The sequence below is a fragment of the Rhinichthys klamathensis genome, unplaced genomic scaffold, assembly GCF_029890125.1.
Source record: "Rhinichthys klamathensis goyatoka isolate OS25496 unplaced genomic scaffold, OSU_Roscu_1.1 h1tg000196l_1, whole genome shotgun sequence".
Taxonomy (NCBI): domain Eukaryota; kingdom Metazoa; phylum Chordata; class Actinopteri; order Cypriniformes; family Leuciscidae; genus Rhinichthys; species Rhinichthys klamathensis.
This window is the reverse complement of record NW_026606722.1, coordinates 8,247,059-8,269,528: the sequence shown is the minus strand read 5'-3', so window position 1 is coordinate 8,269,528 and position 22,470 is coordinate 8,247,059. Positions and strand designations below refer to the sequence as shown.

The following is a 22,470-nucleotide window of genomic DNA, read 5'->3' as shown; positions in this document are numbered from 1 at the left end:
GCTCAGAATATCGATACAACGATATATCGTCATGAACTCCTGGCGATACGCGTATCGATACAGCAGCTGCCGTATCGATACTTTTGTGGTTTTGAATGTAGCCAATTCAGGGCTCCAATTTCGGCGCGGGATTGCGCATAATTTGAATAATTCCCGCAGTTTATAATGCGGGAAATTCCAGGAAACATTGATTCACTTTAGCATGTAGGTTGTAGTATTAGTAAATGAATCCACACAGATTATAAAATCAAATCAGTCATTTTAAAACTTTCTGTGAGACGCAATTTCACAATCAGCGTGAGTTCAATGCAGTGCTGCGTCTTCTCTCTCTCGTCTCGGGCAAGCGTCCAGCGCTGCAGCCGGTGAAACTACACGCTCACGGTTAGGAGTCGGGACATGACGGAATATTCACTTGCATAATCGGGCCATCGTGACTAAAGTTTACCATTTGCATGTCTTTAAGTCTTACCAGTTTAAACATTCAAACGATTTTAAACTATTCAGTACTTGCGCGCTCTCTGAGAGTTGGTTTTCTCTGCGTGCATACATAGAGTAAAGCCGCCTCACATACAGCTCGCGAGATTAGGCTATATCGCTTTAACAGACTAAAACACGCAAAATGATATCAAAAATTTCGTTCTTGGTAAGTATCCTCTAAACACAGTTGGTTATGTCTTAAATAAGCATAAAGGTTTTTACAGAAACGGCAATTCCCCGGTTGTATGATGAAGTTAAGCGAGATATTCTGCTGTCACTCTCTTAACCCTGAGCATGTCGATCAATTGTTGTTTTCTGCATAAAAATTTGAAAACGTAATCTTTTAAAATGATTTCAACGTAGAAGAAATTACTTTGTTTGGTGCACATTCCAACACTTAAGACCTGTTAAATACTAGGTGTTTAAAAGAGTTTGAGAAAACTAAGTTAAATTTAAGTTGTTACCGTTATTGCTTTTATGGAATGTTTTAAGTTTTGTTTAGTCATTGAGCAGTGTAGACATGCTTCAGTGTCACTATAATTGTCATTTCAGTTGTTGAGGCAGACTTTAAAAGCAGAAGGAAGAGCCATTCTAAGCTTTTTTATTCATTTAACTCATTTTTTTTAGTTATCACAACTGTTATAACACTGGTTATTCAATAAGCAGATATTACTGTTACTAAACTCAGCTCAAAAGAAATTTAAATTCCAAATTGATCCATATCGTGATCCATATCGTATCGTGGCTTTAGTATCGTGATACGTATCGTATCGTGACATTGTTGGTGATACACAGCCCTACACTCCAGCATTGCAATCTTGACATCGCAGCCTGTTCATTATGTGGTCACACCAAACGCGAATAGAGCGTCAAATTCGCGTCTATCGCGTGACTCGCGTCTAGTTCGACGCTAGTCTAAAGCGAATAGGACGCTTGAACGCGCGTTCAGAGCTAAGCCGATGGTACAGATTATGTGTCCCTAAAGAACCCGCGTATCTAACAGTAGTTCCGCATTACATACATTTTTATACCGTGTATTCTCCGTGTAAATTCGTGCACCGAACCGTGACGCCCGTACCGCTTCGGTTCAATACGAATACATGTACCGTTCCACCCCTAGTTGACAACTATGCGTAGCTCAACATACGTCACTTACTGCGTTGCTCTGATTGGTTGTAGGTCTTTCCAATAGAGTGCAGAGTTTTTTTTTTTCCTGGTTCGGTTAAGACACGCCTCATAATCACAGCCCTATGGAGCAGTATCAGACTCACATTCTGATAGAATATGAGTATGACGAAGTCAGGCCATGTCCCTCTACCACAAAACCAAAATCCTGTACACACTGCAATCCCGTAACTATTTCAACCAATCCTGGCCTGAGTTCTAATCCTCACATCATTCATCTGATGAATACGAAGGAAAATATGGTTATCAGATAAGAAAGAAGTGGACTCTGTTACCTTTTGGCCTGCTCATCTGCGTATTTGAAGGGGTAGTTGGCCAGCGTCGCCTTGTATCCCGTGTTTTTCACCATGTTGTTCCATGTTACAAGTCGCTGGCCTATTGCAGTGCCCCTCGGTTCAAATCCCTAATAAGACAAATGACAACAAATCTTCACTCAGACTGCCGTACTTCTGTAGACATTTCAGGCAGGACATTTTTCCACCAGGATTTGATCCATGTAGGGTTTAATAACAACAATAAGAGCAGGGATGTCAATTAATTTTCATTAACAGTTCATAAAATAAAAGTTACAAAAAGCACAAACGATGGCAAAATTGGACAGAATATTGTGAAGAAGCATTGCAGCATGCTACGTTTTTGAAAATTGTCTATATACCGGTACTATAAAGAACACAAAAAATTTGTGATGCACCGAAAACGCTTAAATATGATATTTTGGTGATCAAAGAAAAAATGATTGACTACAAGGGGGATTTTAAGAAACCATATCAATACCGATTAAAATCGAGAAATTAATATTGTCAATCCAAAGCTAGTGTCTACACAGCTGACATGTTTAATTGTTGTAACTTATTCACGTTGTGCGCACAAAATAGATGCTGAACACAGTCAAAACGTGCCATTAGAGAAGTGCTAATTAGGCCGCAGTTACACTGAAGGTCTTGATACCCAATTTTGATTTATTGACTATATCAGATTTTACGACCAGCTTACATCATCTTTTAAAAGTGCCCCATTATCTGACAACCCAAGGTAGACGTACTGACCCGGAAAAAACTGCAGCCGAAAAGGAAGTAAAAAACGGTGCGATTTGAAATGGACGCAGACGAAATGAAAACTTATATCTAACTTATATATAATATCTTTAAAGGTCAAAACATTGGTCTCTTAAGTAAGGGTTAATGCCCGACGAGGTGTCCATTGTCAGGTATTAATGGACGACGCGCATGAACGGTTGCCTCGCCGAAGTCCATTAATACCTGACAACGGACACCTCGTCGGGCATCAACCCGCTTATACCATAGTCACTTGCCAAATAACACATTTTTAAACCATTAGTTTATATTTTAATTAGTTTTACAATCGAAATCTAAAGTTTTTACAAACAATAACTTGGTTTCCCTGGTTACGCCTGACGGTTTATTGAGCAACCGGAGATATTTATAGTCCGCTCAGCTCGGAGAGCCCTTCAGTTTAGCTAACTTACGAGCCAGAAAGTTAACGTATTTTTTTTTCATGTAAGTTAGGCTTGTCTAGCCATGGGCGTTACACTTTCGTTTCTTTTAACCTATAATTAAAACACACAGGTAGGCATAGTATACGGCTAACTAGATGTTTGTTTTGATACAATAAATTGTAAACGGATACTTTGACTGCCTGTTGCTATGGTTACTCACAGCTGATGTAGCCAGCGCATTTATTTATTAATTTCGAACGGTAAACAGTCAGTTTCACCAGAACTCCTTTACTAGGGGTCCTCTGTCACTTTTTAATGGACACCCTGCAGCCAATCAAAATCGAGTATTCACCCAGACCATGGTATAAGGCGGAGTAAACAAGAGGAGAGCCCGTATTGCAGCCTGGTCATGTGATCGCGGTTGGTGTCCACCTGAGTTGACATCATTCGTCACCGTCGCTTTTTCAATAACGGGAATATCCGATCTGTCCACTTACATGGCAGACGCAAATGCATGTATCTGATTCATATCAGATTTATTTACACATGAATGAGGCCTTAAACCGATCTAAGAATATCGAGATCTATGTGGCTTTTTCCTGTTCCTCACGCTCACCTGCAGAGGATTTGAGAAGTCAGGCAGGTCAGGCACGAGAATACCGACCAGAGCGCAAACCACGATGAGAACGGTGCACACCCCCAACACCACCACCGGCCAATCAGCAATGAGCTCTGCATAACTGCAATTGAGAAAGATTCATTTATCAAGCATTTAATGCACATTACTATGGAAGCCTGTTTCCGCCACGAAAAAAAAAAAACTATTTAAAAGATAATTGCGACTTTTTATCTCACAATTCTAACTTTTCTCAGAATTGTGAGGCTTTAAAGTCAGAATTGTGAGGTTATAAAGTCGGAATTACAGAATATAAACTCACAATTGCGAGTCTGACTTTTTTTTCTCAAAATTGGCCTTTATATCTCACAATTCTGACTTTTCTTACAATTGTGAGTTTATATCTGGCAATTCTGACTTATTTTTCTCAAAATTGGGCTTTATATCTCACAATACTGACTTTTTTCCTCACAATTCTGACTTTTTTCTGGCAATTGTGAGTTTATATCTCACAATACTGACTTTTCCCCCGCAATTCTGACTTTTTTTCTCAAAGTTGGCCTGTATATCTCACAATGCTCACTTTTCTGGCAATTGCGAGTATACACTCACCGGCCACTTTATTAGGTACCCCATGCTAGTAACGGGTTGGACCCCCTTTTGCCTTCAGAACTGCCTCAATTCTTCGTGGCATAGATTCAACAAGGTGCTGGAAGCATTCCTCAGGGAGTTTGGTCCATATTGACATGATGGCATCACACAGTTGCCGCAGATTTGTCGGCTGCACATCCATGATGCGAATCTCCCGTTCCACCACATCCCAAAGATGCTCTATTGGGTTGAGATCTGGTGACTGTGGAGGCCATTTTAGTACAGTGAACTCATTGTCATGTTCAAGAAACCAATTTGAAATGATTAGAGCTTTGTGACATGGTGGAAGTAGCCATCAGAGGATGGGTACATGGTGGCCATAAAGGGATGGACATGGTCAGAAACAATGCTCAGGTAGGCCATGGCATTTAAACGATGCCCAATTGGCACTAAGGGCCTAAAGTGTGCCAGGAAAACATCCCCCACACCATTACACCACCACCACCAGCCTGCACAGTGGTAACAAGGCATGATGGTTCCATGTTCTCATTCTGTTTACGCCAAATTCTGACTCTAACATCTGAATGTCTCAACAGAAATCGAGACTCATCAGACCAGGCAACATTTTTCCAGTCTTCAGCTGTTCAATTTTGGTGAGCTCTTGCAAATTGTAGCCTCTTTTTTCTATTTGTAGTGGAGATGAGTGGTACCCGGTGGAGTCTTCTGCTGTTGTAGCCCATCCGCCTCAAGGTTGTGCGTGTTGTGGCTTCACAAATGCTTTGCTGCATACCTCGGTTGTAACGAGTGGTTATTTCAGTCACTGTTGCCCTTCTATCAGCTCGAACCAGTCTGGCCATTCTCCTCTGACCTCTGGCATCAACAAGGCATTTCCGCCCACAGAACTGCCGCTCACTGGATGTTTTTTCTTTTTCGGACCCTTCTCTGTAAACCCTAGAGATGGTTGTGCGTGAAAATCCCAGTAGATTAGCAGTTTCTGAAATACTCGGACCAGCCCTTCTGGCACCAACAATCATGCCACGTTCAAAGTCACTCAAATCACCTTTCTTCCCCATACTGATGCTCGGTTTGAACTGCAGGAGATTGTCTTGACCATGTCTACATGCCTAAATGCACTGAGTTGCCGCCATGTGATTGGCTGCTTAGAAATTAAGTGTTAACGAGCAGTTGGACAGGTGTACCTAATAAAGTGGCCGGTGAGTGTATATCTTACAATTATGACTTTTTTCTTGGAATTGTGAGCTTATATCTTGCAATTCTGACTTTTTTCTGGCAATTGCGAGTTTATATCACAATTCTGACTTTTTTATTGCAATTGTGAGTTTATATCTCGCAATTCTGACTTTTTTGCCACAATTCTGACTTTTTTCCCTAAAAATTGGGCTTTAAATCTTACAATTCTGACTTTTTTCTGGCAATTGTGAGTTTATATCTCACAATACTGACTTTTTTCTCACAATTCTGACTTTTTCTGGCAATTGCGTGTTTATATCTCGCAATTATGACCTTTTTCTGGCAATTCTGAAATTTTTCTGGCAATTGCGTGTTTATATCTCAAAATACTGACTTTTATCCTCACAATTCTGAATTTTTTCTGGCAATTGCGAGTTTATATCTCACAATACTGACTTTTTTCCCGCAATTCTGACCTTTTTTTTCTCAAAATTGGCCTTTATATCTCACAATTCTGACTTTTTTTTTGCAATTGTGAGTTTATATCTCGCAATTCTGACTTTTTTTCTCAAAATTCTGACTTTTTTCTGGCAATTGTGAGTTTATATCTCACAATACTGACTTTTTTCCCGCAATTCGGACTTTTTTCTCAAAATTGGGCTTTATATCTCACAATTCTGACTTTTTTCTGGCAATTGCGAGTTTATATCTCGCAATTCTGACTAATTTTTTCACGCAATTCTGACTTTTTTTTCTCAAAATTGGGCTTTATATCTCACAATTCTGACTTTTTTTCTGGCAATTGTGAGTTTATTTCTTGCAATTTTGACTTTTTCTCAAAATTGGGCTTTATATCTCACAATGCTGACTTTTTTCTTGCAATTGTGAGTTTATATCTTGCAATTCTGACTTTTTACCTCGCAATTCTGACTTTTATTTCGCAGAATGTTGAGATATAAACTCGCAATTGCGATTTATAAAGCCCAATTCTGGAGAATAAAAAAATCTGAATTACGAGATGTAAACTCAATTGCGAGAAAAAAAGTCAGAATTGTGAAAAATAGTCGCAATAACCTTTTAAATTTTTTATTCAATGGCGGAAACAAACTTCCATATACATTAGCACTTAAATACATGCAAAACAAAGTAATAAAATAAAATAATTTAAAATAACTGATAATTTTCTTGCACATTTTTTTGTTTTTACTAAATTATTAAAATCTCATAAATAAAAAAAACGAGTTCAACAGTGAGCTTACCTTTTGGGAAACCGAAAAGGCCTCGGAGGGCTGAAAGACACAAGTAAAAAAGCATAAATCAATTAGATTTAAGAGCCAAACAGTGGATTAAAACTACCTGCGTGGAGAGACATGTTTTTTCATGACAGTGTTTGAACAGAGAGATCTCTAGACCACATACACATTCCTGTAGGGAAATCACAGCAGTCTCCAAGTTTCTTCTTGCCGCTTTCTTTGAATCAAAACCATCATGGATGTTCATATTAGAGGACCAAAATGGCATCAGCATGCACACACATATACAACCTTCATGCATATATGTAATATACAGATGCGGGATGAGTTGCATGCTTTTTAATACTATTTATATTTAATACTGAGCAAAAATAATACGGTAATGGAGCCTGCCTAAACAAACACCACTAATAACAAATCATAAGGCAGGACATCTTTGAAGGCAACCAATATTGCTATATTACATAGTGAGCAGTGGGGTCACAGGGCCAAGAGGTGGCTGTAATTTTCTTCCTCGTCGTCTTAAAAGGGAATCCAAGGAATGCTATAATTAGTGGTTGCTATGGCACTGGGAGGCACATATGAACAAAAGCCATTGGCAAGAATTTTTCACCACAGGGCGACTTCTAGAGCAGCCGTAAATCCCTTTGAAAGTTCAACGGACACGTTAATACAACAACCAGATGTTGCAAGCACTCAGACTTTGAAGCATCTGCATATTCGGCTCAAGGTGAGTCCCATTAGGCTTTACAAAAAAAAAAACGGAGAGGTACGTGTCCTTCTCCGTGCAATCAGAGAGAAGTACATGCAGACAGACCATAATCAAATAACCAAAGCCAAGAGTAAATAACGAGGACCAGATTTCCTCCGCTTCCTGTGCAAACGTAGCGAGGACAAGGGGAAAAACCAATGCAGTGATTTATAAGGTGCGCTATCAGCGAACGCTCCATGTTTGGGCCACGGACTGAGGAATTCAAGGGCGTGAATGAGAGATGGTCCAAAGTGGAATAACGTTTATGAGATATCGGGACGGATTATTACACTGGAGTGTAACAGTTCTTGAAAGCTATTTGGGAGTGTCTGTCTCCCCCCCCAAAACACATTTGGACGTGTGCAACTTTTGTTCTCTGGTTAGCCAGAAAAATTTCCTCCGGTTATGTCCTCATTTTGACTAATTTTATTGATACAATGTATTCTGCCTGAAGGTGTGCTAATGTGTTTCTTGCTTGATATTGTCATATTCTATTGTGTTGCATTATTTTATATGTTTTTGGACTACAGGTGAAAATGTGCATTTATGCTATTACCTGGCTCATTTACAGTCTGTACAGAAATGTTAGATTGTTCATTAATGTGCACTGTCCTGAATAATAAAAAAAAAAAAATAAGTGAAGTTCATTTGATTAGGTTGAATAGTACTTTTCTATAACATCACAACAGCCTGGTTTTGTGGAGAAATGTTTACTGCTAAAAAGGTTAATTAACCTCGAAAATACGAGGCAGTGGGTCAAACAACAGTGTGGTGACGGGGTGAAATGATTGCGGAGGGAGTGAAGGTCAGAGGTCAAAGGAGGAAGATGGAAAATAGTGTGGAGGCCTGAAAGAGAAAACAACAAAAAAACATTCAAGTTCAGTCCAGTACATGCACACTTGATGATCTACAGTCGGACCTTCTCAGTCGGGAACCTTCTAGTGCTCTTCGGCCAATTTTGACAAAAAAAATTTTTTCTCGAATTTTTTACTTCATCAGAATGGTATGACACTTTGGCACTTGATATGTGAACACACACAAAAAGAAAAGGTTTTAAAATGTATTTAAAAAAGTCACACTTGTGCTCCTCGCAGTCAAAAATTAGTGCATGTGTTTTGTATTATTTGTCTTTTTAGTTATTCACTGTACAGCACTTTGGTCAGTTTTATGCTGTGTGTAAATTTGCTTTATACATTAAATTTACTTACTTACATTGGAAATTAATGGGAAGCAAATTTTACCTAGTGAAAGCGTTCGGTACTGCGGCCAAACACAATCTGACTGAAAGCTCATTCTTTGAGATATCAACCTCAAATTTAAAACACTGCTTGTTTAGATTATGGCTTTGCTTTTCTCGCAGTTTTAGAAAATATATTTTTCATATAAAAATTTAAAACAGCATTTGTTTTATAACAATAAATGTAAAATTCTTTAACTTTTTTTTGGGTTCACTTCTTTTTAAACTTTTTGCCAAGTGTCGTCTTTAAAAAGAGACCAAACTTTCAAGATTTATGACTGTTTAATAGCTCGTTTCCACTGAGCGGTACGGTACGGTACAGTTCGGTATGCAATTATTTGCGTTTCCACTGTTAAAAGTTGTGAATGGTACCAAAAAGCCGAACCGTACCGTTTTGGGTACCCTTCCGTTGGGGTACCTAGCACAGTGGTACGGTACTAAAAGGTGGAGCTAGACTCACTGCAGAATGTTGATTGGTTGACAGAGTATCGTCACTTGCGGGTGCATTAAAGCGCCATTTTTTAATATACAGTTGAAATATAATACTACTGTTATTGTGTCACGAAATGTAGTTTTAAGAGTTTTTCAGGCGAGAATGTAGTTTTTTAAAGCTCAAATCTGTGAGATCCATTCCAAGCAATCACCGGGTGCTCGGCGCTCAAGTACCCCGGCCTGGAACAGCCTTTCCTCGGCTAGTCGTTCTGATGTTTGCCGCTGACTCTGACGCCTCTGTCTGTAGTGGTTAAACATGAGATATAATTTGTCTTGTATAGACCTAACAGGCGATCTTTGGTCTCGTGAATCTATAATTCGTTCCCTGGCCAATAGTTTTGGCAGAAGGCTAAGTGACGTTTCATATATTTGAGCGCTGAATTTGTATATTTGACTGAATTGTTTGCTTTATGTTATTAAAGCTTTACTGTATAGCTTTTTGTACCTTTTACTTATACTTTTATAATGGCTATTATTGATAAAACTGAAATTTAACAAAAAGAGATAGGGTTGAGTTTTGTCTTTTTTTTATTTATTACAAGACCATCTGTAATGTTGTTTATTGCAACATTTGTACCAATGCACATATTGCCTGGAATATGTTTAATATTTTTACATTTAAACGAAAAGAGGCAGGGTTGTGTTTTATAGTTTTGTTATAAATATAGGCTACATACATGCAGTAAATATAATCAATAGGATATGCGTTGCCTGAACCACATTTGTGTGCTTATAATGTTTAAAATGTATGTAAATGAAATCGAAAAGAAGCAGAGTGGTGTTTTTATAACATATTTTGTTTTATTGTTGCCTAAAATGTACATACAGAGATAACCAGAGTAGCAGAGCGAGCTGAGTGGCGCTTTCAAGAACGCGCTGTTCCATTAGCAGAATTACTGGACTCGTGTCCTCGGGATCATTCTCTCTAAAATATGGTAAATTTATTTCATTGAAATAAAAAACAAAACAGAAGAGCACCAGAGGGTTAAGAGAAACCCCTAAAAAGTACTGAAATATTTAGATATGTACTTAATATTAGCAAATATTTAGATATAATTACGTATGTATGCCATCTAGACACTACCATTAAAAAATGTTTGGGGTCAGTAAGATTTTTATATATTTTAAAGAAATTAGCACTTTTATTCAGCAATGATGCATTATTAAATTGATCAAAGGTGACAGTGTAGCAACAATAATGTTTTGTGTTTTTTTTCGGGTAAAGAATTGACTCGGATCTTCATTCAGGTTTCAATTGTTTACTGAAAGTTCTTGCACAATCAAAGGAAAGAAAAATAAATGCTGTGTCGCTCTATCTTTCTTTCGTTCTTAAAGGAAATGTTTCTTGACCATCAAATCATCATATTAGAGTGATTTCTGAAGGATCATGTGACACTGAAGACTGGAGTAATGATGCTGAAAATACAGCTTTGATCACAGGAATGAATTACACTATAAAAAAATATATATAAAAAAAATAATAAAAAATAAACAGCCTTGGTGAGCAGAAGAGACTGTTCAAAAACATGCATATACTGCATATATCATAACGGTTAACATGCAGCATTAAGTATATAAAACACTGCAAATCAGAATAATCTTCAGGCTGAAATTCAGCTTTATTTGGCATGGCTGAAACTATAATCATAGCAACAGCTGAGAACAAACCACAACGCACACATGTGAATGATGTGCACACGTGTGCAGAAATGGAGAAGGCTCAATCCACGAGGTCTAGAGGTCAACGCCTGATATCTCCACATTCTCTGCTTTGACACATGTGGATATATGGACTCCAGGCTGGATTTCAACACTGTGGCAAACAGTTACAAGCTGTCCAAGAAACATCTTCATTATCTACTGGCCTCCTACTGCAAGTATTCGAAAGCTGAGGCGCCAAAATACAGAACGCACAATAAAACACGCTTTGAATAATACCATGCATTGTGAAATAACCTGATTAACACATTTCTTGCAACTTATGTTTAACTTAAAATGGGCAAAATGCATCAAAATGTACCAAAATTCCCAAATAAAGTACTAAACTCAAGTGTAAAAGATACTTTGTTAATTAACGATTTAGCTTTGGTTAACTATAGCACCTCTAATACATGTCTGTTGATGTAAACGTTAAGCTCTGTTTATTAGTGTGATATCGCTAAGGCAATAATGACTAACTAATTGCTCATATTTGAACAAACCATCATATTATCAAATGTAAGATTTTAATCAGTTAAATATGAACACACAAATATATGAATCATAAGGAATTTATCGATTCTGATTCCAGTTCTTAATTACGATAACGGTTCTTTAGTGCTTTTGATGAAGAAATGGTTGAAAAATTGCCATAATCATGAGTTTGATATTCAGGGAACGCATGAATCAATAGATCAAATGTATACCTTGAATGCAATGCAAGTCACTTTGGATAAAAGTGTCTGAAACCAAAATCAAACCAAAAATGTATGATGTTCATCTAGGCTAACTGTAGAGGTTTCAACTCAAAGTCAACATTGTCTGAGATGTCCTTGAAGTTGGCTAAAATAAGGGATTGTTGCACTTTTTTTCTAGAGTTTGTGTTTTAAAAACAATTTTAACCACACAAAAATGTGCCATTTATTCGCTGATGCGCTGATAGACAAATACTATGGAAGTCAATGGGGTCCATCAACTGTTTGGTTAAAGACATTCTTCAAAATATCTTCTTTTCTGTTAAGCAGAAGAAAGAAACTCATACAGGTTTGGAACAACATGAGGTAGAGCAAATAATAACAGTATTTTCATTTTTGGGGTGAACTATCCTTTTAAATACAATGCAACACTAAGCAGTATGTGTTTGATTTACTTAAATGTGTCATATAATGCCATTTTTGTACAAGCTAGTATGATTCTTTAGGGTCTAAATTAAAAGTTTGTAATATACTTTAATTACAAATTCTCATTAGTATTGTAAGAAAACACTTATTTTACTTGGTCAAAAACAGCTCTGTTTTCAGCACGCCGTTTCAGTGCATATGACTTTAAATGATAATGAGCTTTGCTCTCCCCGCCTCTCTGTTCTGCGCATACACCGTTTGTAACACAATAACACAATAACCATAACGCGTTGTTCAGTATAAACGTGGGATTATGAATTATATTGAGAACATCATACATAGAAAACATGCCGTAATACCCTGAGTGTAAACCTTAGACGCATTCATTGTGAAGCGTGCAGCTAGCGATTTGCAAAGATTAATATAAATATTAATATAAAGTTTAATAAAACGTTACACTCACTTCAGTTGTTCTAGAGGTTCAGCAGGAACACGAATAGCTGGTACCGATCCTTTTTTCATGAGCAGCTTCTTAGCAAAACCAGCTCATACTGACCCTCGTTTATAAAGCAGTCTGGTGAGAAATGATTCGCGCAAACATGAGAGCATTGACGTTGCTCGTGTGGAATATTCCCTTCGAAAACAAAACTCAGCCACTGCGTCTTCAGCGGTTCGGATTTAGGAACATTAAAATGACTGCTGTGTTCGTTATTACACCCAAGAACAGAACACCACAATCGCTTAGACGCCATTCTGCTCATAGACAGTGCTCAAGCATATCAACAATGACCGCGCCGGTCCGCGCAGACTATGATTGACAGCTCGCTCACGAGCGAGGGTGGGTCTGTGTTGAAACACTGCTGTCAATCAACAATCATGGGAGGGGCTTCCGAGAGTGTGACGTCACACGGTCGAACGGCTTGATTTGAGGCAGGGGAAAACATATAAGGAGATTAAAACAAAAACACTGGATGGATTTTAATCATTTTATGATGGTTGTGTACAGGCACTGCCAACACACATTTCAGTACAATCAACTTGTAAAAGTGCATGTATCATTATATGACCCCTTTAAAAGAAATGGCTCATGATCACTGTATGTTTTGAATTCATTGAAAAGAATTGCCTTTTGGAATCGAATTACACTATTCTATTCCACTATTTATAAAAACGGAACTGTAAAAAAAAAATATATTACTTAAGACTTAATACAGATTACCAAAACCACTTCTCAATACAGGAATAAAACAGCACACTAGGATTTTCTGAACTCCTGAAACGCCTCCATTGTAGTCTTGAGTTTCTTCCGGGAATAAACACGTCACAATATTCCTCATTTAAATAATTCATACGCAGAATAAAGGGGCGGGGCCTGGTTGAGTTAGATAGTAGTGTGTTAAACTGGCGGTTATGGTAAGAGCGGGACATTTCCCAAACACACTCGAAACACTCGACCAATCACAACACACTAATCCAGCCGACCAATCAGAGCACAGTGTGCTTTTCAGAAGGAGGGGCTTCATAGAGACAGGAACTAAACAGAGCGTTACTGACAGACTGGGAAGAGAGGAGCCGCAACAATGGAGAATATGAGGAAAATGTGAACAGATTCAAGCATGAAAACCTGTTCTAGTAGAGCTCAAAAACAACATCAAGACTTTGAAAATAAAGAGGATAATAGGTCCTATTTAAAGCCTCAAGAATCATTTCATCCAACTCAGAGTGTGTGAATAGCAACATAGACTCTGCTTTAATATCAAGCATGTCTAGACATGGGCCAAACTCATTTAGCAAGCGCACCGCAGGCAGAGTTCTTTGTTTGCGTATCCAGATTCAGCTTCAGCAAAACATCAGACAGGCAATCCTGCAAAATATCACTTTTACCAAAGCTTGATTGAGATTTCAAAGGCTTGGGCTCGATTCTCTCACTAAATTCAGGTTGTTTTTTTTTTTTCAGGCCACAGGATCTAAGAAAGAAGTTCACGACCCAAGACGCAAGGCCAGACAGTACTGGTGTATTTCCCATGAGTCTTAGCAACACATCACTCGGGGAAAACAACGACGTCACAAGCTCTACTTAGAAGAGGGTGTGCGATTCGAGGTAGAAAGAAGGTTTTGAGTGTGAATGGGACAGGAAAACTCGGCAAGATAGCGAAACTTTGAGAGATTTCAAGACGGATTTCTATGGAAAATTCTGGAACTGGAACATTTAATGGAAATGAAACTGAAATCTTGACATGGTTAAGTAAGGGTTAAACCGTCTGACGCGCAATGCCTCCGCCGAAGTCCATTAATACCTGACAACGGACACCTCGTCGGGCATTAACCCGCTTATACCATGGTCACTTGCCAAATAACACATTTTTAAAACATTAGTTTATATTTTAATTAGTTTTACAACCGAAATCTAAAGTTTTTACAAACAATAACTTGGTTTCCCTGGTTACGCCTGACGGTTTATTGAGCAACCGGAGATATTTATAGTCCGCTCAGCTCGGAGAGCCCTTCAGTTTAGCTAACTTACGAGCCAGAAAGTTAACGTGTTTTTTTTCATGTAAGTTAGGCTTGTCTAGCCATGGACGTTACACTTTCGTTTTTTTTAACCTATAATTAAAACACACAGGTAGGCATAGTATAACGGCTAACTAGATGTTTGTTTTGATACAATAAATTGTAAACGGATACTTTGACTGCCTGTTGCTATGGTTACTCACAGCTGATGTAGCCAGCGCATTTATTTATTTACTTCGAACGGTAAACAGTCAGTTTCACCAGAACTCCTTTACTAGGTGTCCTCTGTCACTTTTTAATGGACACCCTGCAGCCAATCAGAATCGAGTATTCACCCAGACCATGGTATAAGTGCAATTAAATAATGGCAAAGGCAGCAGTTTAATTAAATAAATATATGTTTCACAGTGAAGCACGGCACTGTGTTCTTTTACACGTGAGCATCTCATGATCCGTTGTGTGTGTGTTCAGCGTCCCGGTTCACTATAGATTTTGCTCCAGACAAACTTATCTTTGCATTTGAGTTTGGGACACTTATAAATGTGCATCGTCCCAAATTTGTAAAGAGAAGTTTTCTGTCAAAATAAAAGCTTGATGGTTTAAAGTTAAAAATGAATACTCCCAATAATATTAGTATCACAATTTTAAAATAAAATTCTTATATTTTCTTAAATAGCCATTTTTTTTATTTACAGTGGAATATTACAATTAGTAATATATCTTATTTTTTTTATATATTTAGTATTATTAATGGGAAGCTGCTTTGAAACAATCTGTAATTTAAAAATACTGTAAATTTGACTTTAGTAGTAGTAGTAGTAGTATAAAAATATATTTTAATAATAACACAATAATAATTACAATTATAACTTTCTTATAATTAGATATATTTCTAATTATATAAATTATCATCATCATATAGTTTTGATATATAAATCACAAAATTTTGGGACAAATTTTGCAGCCATACTAACAAGCAAACCTGTTTGTTTGTTTTATCACTTTTTAAAATAGCAATTTTTAAATCATAAAAACATCAGATTTTCACCCAAATCGTGCTCCAAAGAAAAAAAGAAAAAAGAGAGAAAATTTAAATGAAATTCTTAAAAAAACTAGTTCTGAAAATGTCTGGTGGATTCTGATTGGCTGTCATGGCTTTTATCATTGATCAGCGAGAAAGAAATTGTTCTGAAAGTGATTTTAACTATATTGTTTCTCCGTGTGGTTATCGATATAGTTGTGGTGTGAACTCTGCTATTCTTTTATATTTAGAACTATTTTTAGAACTATATCTTTATAGTATAGTCTCCCTGTGGTGAAAATCCAGCTTTTAGTGTTGTTTATATGTCTTTAATGTTGTTTTTAATATGCATTAAGACAAACCATGAGTAAATTCATAAGTCGACAGCATTGCGGAGTATTTTCTGCTTAAAACTGCAGTGAACCAAAGACAGTCTCAAAAACACGGTTTGAAATCGCTGGTGTTTCTGACGTCACAAACGAGCTTGTAACCAATCAGATCAACGTGTGATCGTCAACCAGTGGATCTCTGAGCTGAGTGAGTGAGTGGAGGCGGGGCTCATTAGCATATTCATAGAACCGCGTATACTAAATGAGGCACGGGTGTCGAGTTACATTCAAGATATTTTAAGGCATGAAGAAAATTCTCTCAAGGAAACAACATTTAAATATGTAATTTTAGTGATTAAAGATGAGTTTTAAGGAATACAATTATTGACTACAGGGGGACTTTAATAGTTATCGTCCTTGGTGTGAACGGGCCTTTAACAGGACTTAACATCTTTTTTGGATAATGTGACTATATGTGTTTGTAATGTGTGTTGAAGGGTTGGTCAAAATCCCTTGCCTCTTCAAATACATATATAATCATATATCATTTTGAATGGTTATATACTTCCTTTATAAAAATCAATAATCAAATATATTCATTATCACATAATAATTTTTATATTCTTGTGCTTGTGAAATTATATTTTCTTAAATGCATGGATGCAAGTAACCAGTTTCTTTTAGGTGCATTCCAATCTTACTTTGAGATTGCACCTAGTACACGCAGGACACGAAGGCCACGTAACCCACAAGGCCGTTTGTCTCTTTCTCTGGGATCAGTAGAAAGGTTAGAGGGTCCTAAAGGCAGCGTGGGCACATATGATTCTTCGCTGGACATATGGTCAAGCTATATTGAGCGTTACTATCAAACTTTAATTGTTGTATTAAAATGTATTCTTTCCAGTATATTTCCTTCCTTGGGAGTAAATACCAGTGATCTGTTTTTCTCCCAAACGAGTGAATGTTTTAGCAGTATGTTTTGGTATACTTAACTGATAATAAGGAGCTCAGACTCTCTTCAGCCTTGATGGGAGCTGTTATTTGCTAGTGTCTGTTATTTGTGTGTGTGTGTGTATGACATTCTATGTAGGTTCTGGACGGTCGGACCAGACACCCCGGCGCCCTTCTCTAACCTGCGAGGCCACCACAGGCCTAAATCCAATGAGTGGACGACAACTATCTTTACTAATGGCGATAGGCACCCCTATCTCCTCACATGTGTTAAATTGTTTAGGCTTTCATGTTTCTTAGCCAATGAGAATCATTCAACCTGTAAGCAATGACGTAGCTTAGACCTTGGAAATGGTATAACTGCTGTGATCTTTGTAACTGTAGGTGGGGCGGCCTACGAACTCCTGTGTGAGTCTTGAAGCTGACTTCTGCTGATGGAAAATGCAAACTATCTTCAGTAAAACTTTTCTTTAATTTTTTATAATTCTGACTCCGGGTCTTCATTCTTCATATCTGGTTCTGGGTCTTTGACTGTACACCCCTTACAGTTATGGTGGAGGATGCGCTGGCAATTATTCTCGGTGACACCCCTGGCAAATCAACAAACAAGGTAGTAAGCTTTTGTTAATTGTTAGGGCTGTCTGACTGGAGGAGATTTTGAAGGAGAGCGGGAGAGCTTCACTCCGATGAGGCGAGTGAAGCTTCACTCCGATGAGGCGAGTGAAGGAGTAAGTTAATTATACTGCTGACAGTATAAGAAGTCGCTGAGAGCGTCGTTAAGGGTAACGGCAGCAGACAGCGCAAGCGAAGCGTGCTCTGTGGGGGCCCCGCTGGGCATTACTGGTGTAGCACCACCCCAGCAGAGCACGTCCCTGGGCTAGAGGTCCAGTGGCACCGTAAACCTGCTCAATCTCTTCCACCTCAGATAGGGGATCCCCGAACTTAGTGAAGTGAATCAGGCAGTTAGGGATACTAACAATAATAGGGTTGTTTGCCAGGGATGCATCAGGAACAATTCCGAGAGAAATATTTAAAAAAAGTTGTGACCCAAATTGGCATGGACCAGTATATGTAACTGTGATTTTGGAGTATACTTTGCAGTTTCATCACGCAGAAGCCAAGCTGTGTTGTTCAAAGATCGCCGCCTCCATTTCTGCAATAACTTCAGGTGAGTATGAACCATGATTAAGATATGGCAGAAAAATGTAATAACTTAATCAGTAACCTGAAGAGTCCTGAAACAAATAGTGAGTCAGGAAAAGCAAACGCTGTAAGCAGCTGTGCTCTAAAGCCCTCACTTTAAATAAATTTGCAGAAATGATTAAGTAAATGGTAGTCAGGATTTTGATTCTGATTGGAAATTTAAAAAACTTGACTGGCTACAAACAAACAAAGAAACTGAAAAATTAAAATGTTTAGCCTCGTATTGCTTACGATGATTACAAGAAGCAAGTGAAAGAAATTCTGGGTCAGGGATAATTTCCCTGGACAAGCGACTAAAGTTAAACAGACACTTTGTGAAAACAATATTTTGCAGCTTATGAAAATTAATGTTCTGCCAATAATAATGATGAAGATTATGATTGGGTTATTATGATTAAATCAGCCACTGGTGGACTGTAAAAGAATACAGAGAACTGCTTAATCAGTAGCTCTGTTTGCATTCCTGAATGGGACACACTGCTTCAAGGGTGTGATACTGTAGTTGAGGCTGAAACAAATTCACCAGATGACAGAGAGTGTTTTAATGGTGGTCATCAGGACCATTTAATACGTAACTCTAAATTCCCACCGAGAAGGTGTTTAAAAATGTGATAGAATGACAACACGTTTCTGGTAATAATGTGAGTTTGAAAGTAGATCAGTGTTTAAATGACGATATTAAAGTTGTCGTCTGAGAAAGAACAAGAGATAAAACAAGGTCAAAAGATTGAAGTCTTAAAGTGAATCCTTTTGAAGAAAAGATCTATAATAGTAATTTTTATAAGTTGATGTAAAATTAATGACTCCAACAAATGTGAGTTGCAGAATATATCAAAGTAACTTAAAGGATGATTGTGTTGCAATTAAAATTTTTAAAAAGATTTTAGATGATATAGAGAGACTAATCTCACAGATGATTTACAATAACTGCAAAAGTATCACAAGCAGAGAGTGCTTGCCTCAAACTTAGTGTGAATCCTAATTGGAGATTGATAAACTCCAAGAGAAAACTTAAGTCAAATATTAAGTTATGGTAATTGAGAACTTGACAACTAAAATTGAGATTGAGAAATGTGAAACGTTATTGAGAACTAAAATAATTATTTTTATGTAAGAACAAATAAGCAAAAGCAGTACTGGATTAACAGTTGCTAAATGCTGATTAAACAAACAGCTTGAAAAGTTGACCATGAAAGAACTAGAAGCTGATGTTTTGCTTTCAAAAGATAAGTTTGTTATTGGCTGTAATGAAACAGTTTGCTTATCTGAATCTGATATGTGCTGTGGCTGAAACTGCCAGTGCAACAGACTCAATCTGAGTGGAAATTTGTAATGCCTAAATTTCCTGATGTGTGGGCAAAAGACAAATATAAATAATATGTTTATTTGAAACCGTATGTAATTTCTGGCAAAGATGCCTTAAGCTGGGATAGAGTTAAAAGATGATAGATAAATGTTTGATGTTAGAAGTATATGAGAGAGCAGTGTACCATCCAATAGAGTCTCAGAGTCTCTCTCATTCAATGAGTCAGCTAAAAGCTGGTATCTGTGATAATGTGTAAAGCACAGTGTTTCAGTTGAAGGATCATAGACACAGAGATGTTTTAAAAATAAAACTGAATGACTTTAAAGAAGTATTTAAAATAATAATACAGATAGAGATGACATTTTGATTAGGTTAATTTAGGACCCGTAACTTCTTTGTCTGATCTTAGTCCCCACCATGAAACGGGGGAGGGGCCGACGGAAATGTACACTGAATGTACGGTTGTGATCTGAATTCACTGAGTATAATCCAAGTAGCTAGGTTGCTGCTTTTAAGATAGTTAATGGATTTAAGTGATTAAATACTGTTGTTCTGACCTGTCTCCCTATGTGAACACTATTAGGCAATCCGAATGGCTCTGGTGACTCTTGAACGTGCCTTTCCTAAGCTCTAGAAAACAGCTGAGTTCTGTTGAAGCAAACAGCCTGTGATGGGAAAGAGCGGTCACCAGTGGGCACGAGTGGCTACTCAATGACGGGTAAGACCTTCTATTGGCCAGACAGGGGGCAACCCAAGCCAGAGTGGATCACGTAAAGTCACTGGGCATCTCAAGATGGAGGTGTTTATGTGAGAAAGGTATGAGAGTGGAGCGGATGACTGTGAGGCCAGCAGCATCCTTTATCGTTAGGGCGGATGAGCTGTGAGGAGTTACAGACAGTCTGACCCAGAAACGTGATGTTCCTCTAATACCAATCACCAGAAACCGCATTCATTGTATGGCTTGTTTTTTTTATTGTGACAAGCGTCTGCAAATATGCCAGGGGAAAACACCCTGATGGAGATTATAGATAAAGGGCTAACAGAAATGGGCTTTCAAGAGCCAGCTGAGGCCATGAAGTGATTCCCATTAGTTGTTGTGGAGACAGTAGCAAAACTTTTTATGTACTGGTTTGCCTTATGGGCAAGGAAAATCATAGTGATGATTTTGAACTAATAGGTCTATGACATAGTTTTAACTCCTGAAGGTTGTTAGACATGGTGGTGGCTAAAGATGAAGACAGTTTTTGTAGATTTGAGAAAAGTCTGGATAACAAGGTGAATGGTCAAAGGTTATTGTAATTAATTTAATATTACATTATGTCTAAGTTACAGCCTTAGAAGGCTGTTGAAAAAGATTATTTATTTATAGTGAGAGAGACTGCTTGAGCAGAGGAAGGGATGGTAACTGTGTCTGTCTTTCCATTATTGGCCTGCTAGAGCAAGCTGAAGCAAAATAATGATAATGAAACAAAACAACCCAGCTGACCTTGTTAAATTCTAATGAATAATGAACAAGACATGCTTTGAAACTGGTTGGGAGACCATGTAAAATTAGGTAGAAGCTACCGGAAAATGGGAAGTTTAAAATCTTATTTAAAATTTAAATCTTTTAGCAATAATATAAAGAAAAGTGAACATTGAAAATGAACAGTTAACATATGTGTGTCTAGTATGAGTGCGTGTGATGGTGACAGCACTTTATGTCTTGTATGTGTTAGTTTGGGGTACTATTATTTCCTGATTTTGAGGATATTGTGTCATTAACCTCTGGAATTAGTGTTTTATCATTACAGATGGGTTAAGTGAAATGACCAACTTTAGAAAAGTTGATAATTCTAAGTCAATCTGATGAAAAGACAATGCAGAACATGGGACGAGCTTTAATTGGAGTGGTTTTCCAGCTCTGTCTGCTATTGGTAATTATGAATGCTTTTGTCATTTATGATATTGAACTGAATTACTCTCTGGATTAGTATTTTATATAAATTGGAATTGTAAAGAAGATTGCCGTCCATTCTGGGGTAAAACTCTTGTCTAAATTCAACTGAGGGTCTAAATTTAAATAGACAACTAGGTGGGATCATAAGGTTAAACGTAGGGAAAAAAAATATATATATATATAGACTTGACGGCAGAGAGACAAAGTGGCACATTGGCTAAGTCACTATCCAAATTATCCAGAGTGAGCTCCCTCAATTTTATTGAAAGGCCGGAGGGCGAACAAAGAAGGAGTGAATATAACTTCTAAAAAGAAAAGGTTTTATTTCTCAATCCCTTAAATGTATGTATGACATTAGATGTCTAAGAAAACTACAATTTAATAAAGGTAAAAAGAGAAAGCAGCTATATGGCTGTGGGCTGAGATCTGAGTAACATAATATTTTGGTTTCTGTAAAACTGTAAAGATAAGTGGAACTGAGACAAATACTGTGAGAAGTAGTTATAATGAAAAATAAAGTTGAAGTTAATGATAAGAAAACAAGAGTATTGAAGAATTAATAAAATACCATGATTCCCCTAACGAGGGAACTTTAAGTGTCACTAGGCTGACAGTGGTGAGAGACTCGGATGCAGAAGGAACTGGCATTTAGGGCAAGATGGAAGAAATATAGTAGAAAAAAAATGTATGTAATGAAAATACAATTTCTGATAGGATTTATGGAAGTCAAATTAAGTTTAAATGGTATGAAAAAGGTTAGGGTTAGACATTGTATGATTGACAGGGATTCAAGTGATATAAGGATAAGGAATGAACAAAAGCTTTATTAAGCAGAATGGGGAACGATCCTATATTTTAGTGGTAAAATAATGACTGAAATGATGATGTGAATTTGTTTTATTTTATTTCTATTTTTGAAACAAACAAAAAAGGGTATAAGATGTTATACAATTAAAATGGTACATGCTATGTGACCGTAAACTGAAGGATGATTTCAGTAAAGACTTAAAGTGCTTCGATTATTATGGGTCTTAATTATTAATATTTTATTGTTTGTTGTTTATTTTTAGTTAGACAACCATTGTGTTTTAAACCTAAAGGGTCTATAAAAGGGGTAGTGAAAATAATGGATTAACCATCCA

At 37.4% G+C, this 22,470-nt stretch overlaps 1 protein-coding gene across 1 annotated transcript in view; it reads right to left on the bottom strand.

Moving 5' to 3' along the window:
- Positions 1–22,470, bottom strand: part of disp1 (dispatched homolog 1 (Drosophila)) — a 102,524-nt gene that overhangs the window by 12,301 nt on the left and 67,753 nt on the right. Inside the window, exons 3-5 of the mRNA XM_056262809.1 lie at positions 6,776–6,805; positions 3,735–3,858; positions 1,938–2,065 (exon numbers count right to left, since the gene is read on the bottom strand). Of these exons, the coding sequence (XP_056118784.1) occupies positions 1,938–2,065; positions 3,735–3,858; positions 6,776–6,805 (282 nt within the window). The remainder of the gene's footprint in view (positions 1–1,937; positions 2,066–3,734; positions 3,859–6,775; positions 6,806–22,470) is intronic.